Source organism: Trypanosoma brucei, chromosome 3, assembly GCF_000002445.2.
Source record: "Trypanosoma brucei brucei TREU927 chromosome 3, complete sequence".
NCBI lineage: Eukaryota > Euglenozoa > Kinetoplastea > Trypanosomatida > Trypanosomatidae > Trypanosoma > Trypanosoma brucei.
The window spans coordinates 378,123-390,024 of record NC_007276.1 but is presented as its reverse complement, the minus strand read 5'-3'; the positions used below and the strand labels follow the sequence as shown (position 1 = coordinate 390,024).

At 44.8% G+C, this 11,902-nt stretch overlaps 3 protein-coding genes across 3 annotated transcripts, besides 1 other annotated feature; 1 reads left to right on the top strand and 2 right to left on the bottom strand.

The window, feature by feature from the left end:
* Positions 1-11,902: part of a sequence feature (sequence corresponds to BAC RPCI93-1J15) that runs on past both edges of the window.
* Positions 831-1,931, top strand: Tb927.3.1500 (variant surface glycoprotein (VSG)-related, putative; the record flags this gene model as incomplete). The annotated part of the gene is made up of 1 exon (XM_838651.1): positions 831-1,931. One exon carries the CDS (start codon positions 831-833, stop codon positions 1,929-1,931), a length of 1,101 nt encoding a protein of 366 aa, XP_843744.1.
* Positions 6,105-8,555, bottom strand: Tb927.3.1490 (leucine-rich repeat protein (LRRP), putative; the record flags this gene model as incomplete). Its single annotated transcript, XM_838650.1, has 1 exon — positions 6,105-8,555. One exon carries the CDS (start codon positions 8,553-8,555, stop codon positions 6,105-6,107), a length of 2,451 nt encoding a protein of 816 aa, XP_843743.1.
* Positions 9,718-10,605, bottom strand: Tb927.3.1480 (hypothetical protein, conserved; the record flags this gene model as incomplete). The annotated part of the gene is made up of 1 exon (XM_838649.1): positions 9,718-10,605. One exon carries the CDS (start codon positions 10,603-10,605, stop codon positions 9,718-9,720), a length of 888 nt encoding a protein of 295 aa, XP_843742.1.

Genomic DNA, 11,902 nt, shown 5'->3' with positions numbered 1-11,902 from the left:
TGGAAGATTGAATGGTTGCTATGGGGATAATAATTTTTGAATGACAGAGACTGCCGAAAACATAGTGGTGTTGCATTGAAACTTGCGTTTTTAGATGTGTCAGATGTATGAGCGGTTCCTTTGGAGAAACACAAACCGCAGAGGTCAAGTCAGAATGAGATTTCCCGCTCGTTTAGAGGAGATGAAGAACTGGGCACTCGCCAATGTTCGGGCAAATTTACGTTGCGGCACCGCCTTTGCTTAATTTACGACGGCACCAGTAACGGCGTTTGTTTATGTATGCCAAAACTGAAAGAAAAAAATGCAACTACTAAGGCAAACGAAATAACAGGCAACCAAAGTAGAGTCTGCAAAACTTTGTGGATGCGAAATGCAGAAGAAACTGGTGAAAACAAAAGCCCAACTCAAAACCACCTTCGTACAGATTTTCTGTGTTCCTCAAAGAAAATAACAATGAAAAAAGTTAATTCTTCGGAAGTATAAAGTGTCATAGGTTATTTCTACAGTGGATAAGCCCAAGATTTACGGAAGTGATGCAACCTCCCTACAGCAGAAATCAAGGTCCAAATGAAATGCCAGAGCATGCGTCGATTTGGCACCAAGGACACTTACCTCCACTTTTGTAAACTGCCATCTAACACTACTTAAGTCTTTTTTTACTTTTAGAAGCACATCCATCAAATGTTGGTATTTGACTTGTAGTATATTTACCTTTCTATCAACTCCTATAACTTATTCAAAGGTGCATGTGGGGTATGCATTCGCATTTTTATATGATCTTCTTGTGTATTTTTAAGAGGTGAAGTTGTTGATTGAAGTGAAGGGAGAGAATGCGCGCTATAAATCTTTGCACTGTTTTGCTTGCGCTGGTATTCCCGGCAACTGTCTCGGGTGATCGGCGGATAGTTAACGGGGATGAGTTTAAGACATTGTGTGGCATGATAAATTTGGCAGAAGCAGCACTTGGAAAGATGAAAGAAGCACAGGAAATCACTAAAGGGGCGGCTCGAATTGGAGCAATGTATTTGGAAATGAGTGGAGACAGGGATTTGAACAAAACTTGCGAAGGCGCGGGGAAAAGAAACTGTGCACTCCACAAAGTGTTTTGGAATGAATCGAAAAAAGAATTGGCAACTAGGGGAAATACAACCCTACTTTCGGTAGGAGGATTGTCCGAACGTGAAGTGGTGGAGATTAGAAAAAAGGTTCTTTCCGTTGCGCAGATATTCCAAAATATAACCAAAAATCGGAGATGGGTTTTGAAAGCAAGTGATCTCGAAAAAGGTATTAATCGCGCGCTGTATGGTGTTCCATATCGACCACAAGAAATTAAAGCACGCAGTTCCGACAGGAGACAGGTATGTGAGCAGCAACTCTCACGTTCACAAAAGCTTAAAGCGTCCGTATCATTGAGTAGGGATTTGTTGTGTTTGTGCGCGCCTCGTATGAATTTGGGAAGAGAAACTCAGCTCTGCTGTAGTCGTTGCGCTAGGGGAGATAATAGGGCGGTGTGGAGACCAGATGAAGACGCGGGGGAAAGGTGGTATTTTCTCAAAGAACAGTGCTCAAGTATGGAAGGCCCACAAGAAGGGTTTAACAAACTAGTAAACGACTTCCGCGACATGATTAACCACGGTGTTGATGGATGTACCGGAACTACCTATGTCTTTGGTGATAGGAGAAAGTTCAGCTTCTGGCGGCTCTGGATTCTGCCCCAAGAAGCCCCTGGCCACCGTGTGCGCTACGTGGTTAGGGGTAGGAACAGAGATATTAAGAATATACCGTGGATGAGGGAGTTGTTAAAAGTTTTCAACGAAATGAGGGATCTGAAAGACTACGAGAATGATAAGAGAACGCTCGCAGATGCCATTGAAAAGCTACAAAAAGAGTTTGAAGAGTCAAACAGGAAAATTGGCAATGCCAAAAATTAAGTAAAACCTGGTTTGAATTGGCAAATATCAGGTAAGACGGGAAACTAAGAGAAAAGGAAAGCAACGTCAGAATGAGCACGGGCGTGATTCCAAAAAAGGCTCTTCTGACGTTTAACGATGGTAACGTCAACAACAGGTAAACACTAGTGGATTCAAGGCAGGGGAGGGATGTGAATTAGAGGATAGCAAATGTAAATGGGAAATTCATATAGTAAGCGACGTGATGTGATTCAAATATCACTCAAGTTATGCTTTCTTTTTTTTTTTTGCTACAGCAGTGTGTTGACATTTTTTTTTCAATAATATTGACTGAACAATACTCTCAGTATCCCGTGAAGTGAAAGAATGCGGAATAGAAAGGAAAACTCCTTCCAAGCTGGTTTGTCCCTTTTTTAACAAGATGGAATTGACAATCCCTTGAAATAGGTATTGAGTAAATTAGATTTAACACCTTAAGTGAATAGAAGGGATAAAGGTGTGTGGTAAAGACTCCCAGAAAAGTGTAGAGTTGAATGTAGTGCGGATGGTTACACGTTTTATCGGTAATGTTCTCAGGAATTGCATTTCTGTCTAAAGCGTGATCGCTCCGATGGAGGTTTTGTCGCAGCATTCACCGGGTTTTCGAGAGTGTGTGCTGATGTGCTCAAGAATTAACGGAATATTTGATAGAATGAGTTCAGTTGTTTCAATACAGAGTTGGCAGAAATTTGGAGGAAAAAAATGCGGTGAAATCATAAATTCACGGGAAAATGCCCTCACCTTAGAGACAAAAAGATGTAGCCGGGCACAAAGTGTGTGCAAAGCGGCTGGTTCACCCCTTTATCGATAGGAGAGAGACTGTTGTTAACCACTATAAATATCATGGTGTGAGGGTAATTTAAGGAACTTTATGCTGCGCATACAAAAAATAATCGGAAATCAAATGTTGGTAACAGGCGATGGAGGATGCAACTATATGTTTTTTTTTTGTGGTAGGATGGAGTACACTGGGAGTTTTGTGTGTATTAGTCGTTTTCAACAACCGCATCACAAGGGAAGAGCAGGGGGATACTTGACAAGGTTGAGGGGGATATCACCAAAGTGGGGCCGATTCGTCGCTTTCGGAGGTTTAAGGAGTTCGTGGAAATTTGTGTAGTGAGGAAAATTGCGAAAGTTACGTGGAACAGTGTTGCATGTTTTGGAGTAGAGATACAACAACAGTCCGGTGATACAGATAGGTGGACAGGAGAGTAAGGTGAACAAAAAGAACATGAGGGTGATGGGTATGGGGGTTACAGGGTGGGGGTGTTTGCAAAGGAAGGGAGGACATACAAGAACGCAGACGATGCTACGAATCAATCTCCTAGAAACGAAGGACCCATCTGCGGAAGTGGGAGAAGCCAATAGGTCGTTACAGCGGTTAGCGGAACGCACAACAGATAGTGGGTTTGAGAATTCTGTCAGTGACACAAATATAAGGTGCATTACGGCCAAAGAACTTAGAGACCATCGCCAAGTAGCCGTCACAAGATTAAACACCTCGAGGTGAGACACGACTGACTGAGGAAGGCTGTTGCTAGAATGCCGCGTACACCACTGTAGTATGCAGTTAGTGAAACATTGAATGCAGGTGGGCTACTTGATGGAACTCTAGGGAGGTCCATGGAAATGAACACAAAAGGCACAAAGTTTGTGGTAGCCACATCACTTCTCGCATAGAACACCACATGGTCGAGAGGTGATATTTAAAGCGCAATTGCTGACACTCCAGCGGTGGCGAACTTTGAAAGATGCTGAAGAAGAGGTTGGTGTTAACTCTGGTGGTCTGCAGGGAACTGGAAACCGCTCCTAATTTAACTTTGACTCCAACTCAACGGTACTGCTAGTGGCAAGACTCTTCGTGTCTGTTTTCTAAAGTTCCTTAGTACAGTTATAGTGCTCATTGTTATAATTGAAAAATAACCACCACTTTCTGACTGACTGCAAGAACACCCAAGCTTGGTTGTCACACACCACTCTCCTACAAGTCTTAGTTTTTTGGTGGGAGCCCGAGGCTGCGAATAACATTGATCAAACCACAACACACACAACTGTTCCGCATTAGTTTTTTTTTACAGTATTCGGCCGTTATTATTCACCTCTTTTGTTTACTTTTGTACGCGCAGTGAGGTTTCTTGCTTGCACCTTCTTTTTAATTGGTAGGGCTCTTGGTTGTAAAGAATTTGAGTCCACTCCGAAGGAAGTACACCCTTAGGATTGCTTGATGCCTACAATAATACCCCCTCGTTTTTGTTGCCCACTTTACACCACGCGGAAAATCAAACAGTTAGTGAAGAATAAAACTGCATAAATTTCACCTGCGAGCAGACGAGGCCACAGGAAGCTCAACCTTAGAGAATGGGCTTTGCCAGTTGAGGAAACCCCATGGGTGTAAAATTAGCGGCCACTTACCTCACTGGCGGGTGAGGTGTCAACGACGCTTTGGAAAAAGAGCCTTCACTGAAAGCCGCTACCTTCTGTTGAAGTTACCACTTTTCGTCGCCACGTTATTCCACACACCAACGCAACGCATTTGGACGTCTTTTCAACTTTAATCAGGTCCTACGGGCGAACGGAAGACCTTTACGGCACTGGCCACGTGGTCTTGGCGTCGGAGCCAATTACTCTATTGAAGGTGCAGCCGAGCGCATTGATGTGGCGGGGGGTACTCTACTTTATGGGAACAAACACCCAGATAAAAATTGAATGGGAAGAGATTGAGAAGCGGAGCGTTCCTGACATTGAAAACGGTTCCAAAGAATCTCCAATGCACGCACCACCCGACAAAATGTATGGAACAAGGTACCCTCATCGAGAACTTGTAGCACTGGCGTGGGCACAAAATAGAGGGCTGCTGTGACGCTCTAAGAGTAGGGTGAGTGGAAACTCCCACACACTTACTACAATGAATAGCCCCTGAGCACTAAGTGGATAATGTGGCTTGATTAGACCAGAGAAAAGAGGTTAACGGCTTCGCGTAGATGTGGAAATTTTCTTGGTAAAGTTGTTTAGGCCCGACGATGTAGAAAAGGAAGCGCTGCCTCCCTCCGATGCGGCACACAGAAATCCAAACAGCAAGGTTTAAAGGTATGCGTCGGCTGAAACCATGGCACGTAACAATGCAACTAAATCAGAAGGTGCCGGGGGCATCACTGTTGCCAGCGCGAACAGACCTAACGCCGCAGTGGGTGAAGTAGTAATGCGAAGTCGACCGCTAGCTAAAAGATGTCAAACAAAAAGTAAACATAGGGAGATGCTAGGTACTTAATCGATGGGTGCTAAAAGAGGTAGGTTTAGCGGAGGTAAGAAAAAGTTACAAATCAGAATTGTGCTAAATTTTTTTTAAATATGTTTGGGAGGTTTGGGGTTTACAAGAAAAGCAGATAACATTTCGGCGCTGTAAAAGTGTGGCTAATGATCATTTGTTTTACATTTTTGTTGAAGATGCGATGCCTCGGGGTGTTGTTACCCAATGTGTTAGTACTTATGGATAACATATGTCGCTTTATGCGTGCCTTTTAATTTTTTTGTCGTGGCTTCGTCTGCGTTGATATGTGTATTCGGCGACCTCTTACGCTTTTGTCACAACAACTTCTATCATTTAGAAGGCGGGTTACAAACTAAAATTTGTGAACTTTAAGGACCGTGTGGGCATGCAAAAAAAATGAGAAGAAGCGTGGAAAATACCAGTTCGTAAGTGTGCTGGAATGAAAGGGCGAGAGAAAATACGAGAAGACAAGGTGATAGTGGTTGGGTGGTGAATAATCCGCTGTGTTATCAAAGAATGTTATGTATTTCGTAACTATTAGGTCATGTTTGAAATAAAAGCACCTATTCACGTAGAGTTGTCATTTCACCTTAGCGTTAAGCAACGTCATAGCCTCAATTGAAGTAGACATATGTGGCCGAAAGGTGTGTGCACCTACGGCCCCGCGCACCCGTACGATGGCAGCCACTACGTTCAACGCTTAAAATGATGGCGCAACTGGACTTGTTCCAGAAAAAAAGTTGTCTGTCTATGAAAGGGAGTGGGTATAGGCTAGCCTGCTTTCCGGTAGCATGTGTTTGACCCTGTGCCGCGCGCAAAAAAAATGTGTAAAGATCAGCTTCGGCCACACAACTGCTTACACCACCTGGCGAGCAATCATGCCGGTCTCAGATTGTTTTGACTCTAACACCCCAACCCATGAGTTCCTGTATTACCTCCCGGTCCGTGCTTTCATCGATATGTAACGTAGCGGAGCATGGAATGTTCAGGAACTCGTCACGAACGTCTTCTGCCGCGTCGCGATATCCGCAAGCGAAGAGTGATTCTAAATTCGTGCACTTGCGTAATCCAGTTAAATGTTTGAGGGATACGCATCCACAGATATCAAGGCACTTTAGTTTTATGCATCCGCTCAAATTTAAACGCGCTAATTCACAACAATATGAAAGGTTAAGAATGGCTATACTTTCCAACTCGCTCACTACACTCGCATCAACCAGCTGATTGCACCAAGAAAGGTTAAGAACAGCCAAGCAGTTCAAACCCGCTAACATATTTATGTCGGTCAGTTGACTGCACCAAGAAAGATTAAGAACACTCAAGCTCTTTAACGACCCCAACACGCTCATATCATCGAGGTTCCAGCAACCTGAAATATCCAGCGTGGTCAAATTACGGCAACACTCACTCAGCACACAGATAGCCGAAAGGCTCCTGCACCATGATACATTCAAAGATATCAGTTTTGTCGAGCATTCGCCCTTCAGTCCGCTTATATCGGCAAGTGCGTTACATTGAGATAGGTTGAGCTCCTCCAGATCCTCGTGCCCAGTCAGCATGCTCAGGTCCACAACCTCCACCAACCTGGAAAGGTTGAGCCTCACCAGCCCCTTGAGGTCCTTTAGTGCGGCGACATCAGCGAGCCTGCTGCAACCTGAGAGATTGAGTGACTTGAGTTGGGTACAGCCACTTACTCCAATCAAATCCTTAAGGCTCACACACTCTGACAAATCCAGAGACATCAAATCTATACAACCGTCCAATTTAACTAACTTTATCCCCCTTCTACTGGAAAGTTTGATAGCCGACAACTTCGCACAGCCGCTAAAATCTGTCTCCCTGAGGTTGTTGCATTCGGAAAGTTTCATGGTCGACAGACTGCGGCATCCGCTCAGAATCAGTATTTGCAGATTCACGCATCCGTCAACGTTAAGCGCCGGCAACTCCCCACAGTTGCACAAATTCAAGATTTCGAGCTCCCTGCTGTTTGAAAGATCAAGTAAAGAAGAGAGGTTTTGGCACCCACTTAAATTCACCTCTACAAGGCTGTCGCATTGAGAAAGGTTAAGTTTCTCCAGCTTCACTCTTCCGCTTAAATCCATGTAGTTAAGCTTCCGGCACATTGAAACATTAAGCTCCACCAAGTTTTTGCCCCACCTGCTTGGACTTCCGATATCTTCAAGGTCCTTACACCCGCAAAGATTCAACATTTTTAACTTTTCAAGCTCAACCAGTTCCAATTTTGTGAGTCGTGAACAAAAACAAAGGTTAAAAATTTCCAAGTTTTTGCAGTCGCATACTCCATATACGTCTTCAAGGTGCGGACACACGGAAAGATCAATCGACTTCAACTCCTTGCATCCATTCAATTTCACAACTTTAAGATGCCAACGTCCGGAAATATTTAGTGCAGTCAAACTTTCACACCCGGTGATATCCACTTCCCGCAGCTGCGGACACTCTGAAAGCTTAAGGCACACGAGTTTTCTACACTCCCCACCCAGATTCAAGTTCGTTACTTTTTTGCATCCAGAGAGATCAAGGGTTGTTAAACTCGCACAACGCTGCCACGGCATCAAATTTACTTGCGTAATTTTAGCAAAACCACGGAAGCCTAAGTCTTGAAGCTCCGATATTTCGAAGATATTAGAAACTCCTTCTGCGATGTTCTTGGAGTGATTGAGCAACAATACCTTCAATGTCTTGACGTTTCCCAACGCACTGACGTTTGTGATTCTTTCACAATTTTCACATTCCAAGCGGACCAGGCTTTTTTTACTATTACCGATAGCTTCTATGCACGCATCCGTGACGGCTACCATATCGCTCAAGTACAATTCTCTCAAATTTATTAGCCACCGACCGCAAACATCCTCCAACCCATGGACGATGTTCTGGCACCCTCGAAGCGAAAGTACTTCCAGCGTTTCATTCCTTTCAAGGGGCCTAACGTCCGTAATGTTTCTGCAATACCCGCACTCCAAAACTCTTAGATTCCCACGGCTGAGTTTGTCGATGCATCTGTCATTTGTCCCTGTGCCGTTCAGATACAGCCTTTGCAGACTCGGAAAGCACTCAACTGTGCATATTTTTTCCAACCCAGTTGTGCGGATGTTCGTGCACCAGCTAAAGTTTAGGTCCTCCAAGAACAAACCTGCCACTTCACAGAGGTTCCCCACATCCTCCACCTCCTTGAAATAGGATATATCTAATTCTTTCCATCCTTTGTTTCTTGCCGCGTTCATCCTTTCACCAAGCCCGCTGTCTGACCGCGATTGCTGTTCCCCACTTTTCGGAAACGAGTCTGTCACCGTATCACTATTTAACTGTGTTGCCATCTATGGAACTTTCCCTAACACGCTTCAAGGAAAATCAAGGAAAAACGGTAGGTAAAGCAGCAGAGACAATAGCAGAGAAAAACAACCAGCTCTTCGCAACTAACAGCCGTCGTAGACATACACGTATGTCTTCAGAATAAAATTCAACACATTACTACCCTGTTTTCTTTTCTGCATAATTTTTCAATCTCCTCGACAAATGCGCGTGAGTTTATAAAACACATAACTCTTTACGTATTCCAGTTGTGTGCCAATAGAAACGACGTACCTATAAGCATAGGTGGGACAACTGCTTTCTCTGCGTTTATCATGGCTCTCATAATATCGGTAGAAGGCGGACAACTTCCACTGTAAGTGAAACAAACCACCGGAGACAGCCTAAACGCTCCCACTTCTCACTTTATCAGCCTCCTCCCAACCCCCGATGGCGCTGATGATATGCTTTTTCCATAACCCAACTCCCCCACGTACAAAAAATATCTGCCAACTTTGTTTTTTTTGGTCGCCCACGCCACATGGCTGATTGTCACCGGGTACTTCCTGAAGTTGGATCGCACCAACTACCCACCATGCACACTTTTCCACATACACATTTTCATAAAGCAGTTTAAAAGCCGTCCCACTCGACAACCTTTTCTCACTCACACGCGCTGGCAAACAAGTGACCACTCTTGAAATTCCCATAAGAGACACCTACAACACCCAAGTACACATAAGAATTTAATACCACCCCTGCACACACACACACGCCTAGTCATCTCGTAATAGTGTTTTTTTTTACTAACAGTTACTCTCTACAACGTGTTTTCCACTTCGAAAGGAACCGTATAGCAAGTCTGTTTAAGGTCTTATTGGGCGCAGGCTACCTTTTCAACAACTTTGAGGTGGCACTGAATCAGTTCAGTGTTCCTGCCTACTTGCACTGGTTTAAAGAAATTGTCGCCATCACAAGGTTTCCTGCGTAGGAAACCACAAACACCAACAACTACAAAATTTCCGGCCATTCTCGCGTTCAAACTCAGATACACACTGTAATTACATGACAAACCCCGCTGTGGTAATATCCATCTGGCGTGCGAGAAAGGCTGTTCCAAAGAGAGACTGTGATAGTTTTCAGCCCCATATCACTGTCGATGAGTTTACCAGCTAGTCAAGATGGTGATCATTCGTTCTGAACAATCATTGGTAATACCCGTTTAGCGTTATTTCCTTCCTCAGTCGCTGCAACACCATTTCCAGGCTTATCCTTCATTTGCCTTTCCATGCGGATGCCAATCAACTCCAACCATTTTAGACGGGGAAGCCCACCGGCCTCCTCTCCGAGTACCTCCGCGACAGTCCCAACACACCCACATAGTGCGAGCTTTTTCATATTGGTGAAGAGGCACAAAAATCCCACATTTTCCATAGCCCTCTTCCCTGCAATTCTCAGCGTTTCCACCCGTCCTCGTATAGTTCGTACCTCCATTTCTTTCACGTCTCCACACTCCTCAACGGTTAATGTTTCTAGTATGGGGCATCCGAAAAGTCCGCATATCTTTGTCAAGTTCGCACATTTGAAAATATCGAAAGATAACAACTTACCAAATCCCCTCAAATTCACATCCACCAAGCCTGTGCACCGTGAGAGCGCGAGTTTCTCCAGTGTTCGACAACTTTTAAGTTCCCCTATGTTTTCCAGTTTTCGGCAGTCAGAAATATCAACCACCTTCAAGTACTTGCACTTCCCCAACCCGCTTAAATCGGTGAGTCGAGGGCACCTGCTAACTTGGACTTCTTCCAGCTGCCTGTAATATTCTCCCCCCTCTTCTTCCCCACTGGTCCCATCATCCAGTTTTACGAGATCAGGGCACCCAGATATAAACAACCCTCTCGCCGTCATTATCTGCTGGAACCCGCGACGTACGAGCGACGATAGCTCCTTTATTCCATGGCATTCCGAGATGTATATGTTCCGTTCCCTCTGTCTCATCCGCCGTTTCCTGGAGCTATTGGTACATTCCACTTCCTCACTATTTTCTTCCGTTGATTTTTTTGAAGCACTCGTCATTTTCAGATCCAACAAGTTTGCGCGTCCCGCACACGCGACTACATGAGAATGAAAAAGACAGTATCAATAGAACGTAGGGAAATTCACACTCAGCCACGCATGATATGAAGTGATGAGTGGGTAAGAACATTGGAAAAGAAGCGAGGGACCACAACATACAAGTAGGCGAGGCCAGATAATAAATCTGTTCAGTCGTTTGTTGCTTACCCACGATCACTGTTTTATATTTTAGTGTTACACACGCCGCACCGCAAATGGTCAAGTAGTGCTCCCAATCGCGATGTGCCGCTTTTTTTTTACCTTCCAGGCATCGTGTACCACCAATGCAAACAACGCACAGGCCCTTTGACTGAAGTTTGATACTTCTCCCCACATTTTGTTTCCACCTTCACCCATGCCACTTCTGTGCCGACAACAGGAAGGACACCCCCTTTTCGACACCTTCCAGTGCAGCAAGGAAAGCGACAGCACCTTGCCCGTTACCATTAGGTCACTTACCGGAAGGAAATTCAGAATTGCAACCGTTACAAGGAGTAAAGAAAGTGCTGTTCCCTCAACTTTCGACACTAGGTGGGCGGGCCCCTCAAGAATGTTTTCTGCTGCAATCATAAAGTGGTGGTGGTGTGGGACGGGGGTACAAAGCACTTTCCCAAACACAAAATGTCCGCACTTGTTTGAAGCCTGGCACTCCTTCCCTGTAGAACCAAAACGGTGCCGACGATAAAATTATTTGGCTGCGGAGGCAGCACGGAGTCGCGCGATCCTTATTGTATAAAAGGCATGCCGCGGATGGCGAGGAAGGAGTCCTCACTGCATGAATCGCGTTATGAATGCGGTGCTGCCGCTTTTCTATTTGCCCTTGGTAGACTGGAAACGATGGAAAACCATCCCACCCGGTTGTTTAATCAAAAGGAACTTATGCGCGTATGTTGAAGACTATGGTTAAGTTTTCTTCCCGAGCTAGCCTGCTGGACGTACTGACAGCAGTTGTGCCCAGGAATTCTGAAGAAGGTCGTCCTACTGCAGGAGCGACGCGCGATAAAAGGTAATTCTCGTGTTTTATCTGTTGTTTCTCTTGATTTATCCATTTATCCATGCAGGCGGCCTCGAAAGTGTTTAGTTAGTATCCGCTTATCTTTTGACTTGCCTCTTCCTCTAACGTCACAATAACACACTTTCTGCGGGTTCAACGTCCGCTACCTAAAGAAAGATGCATGTTACGTTAAAAACAAACTGCAGTCTGTCATTCGTTATTTCATCCCTCCGTAATGTGAAGGCACCACTCGCCTAACAGCTC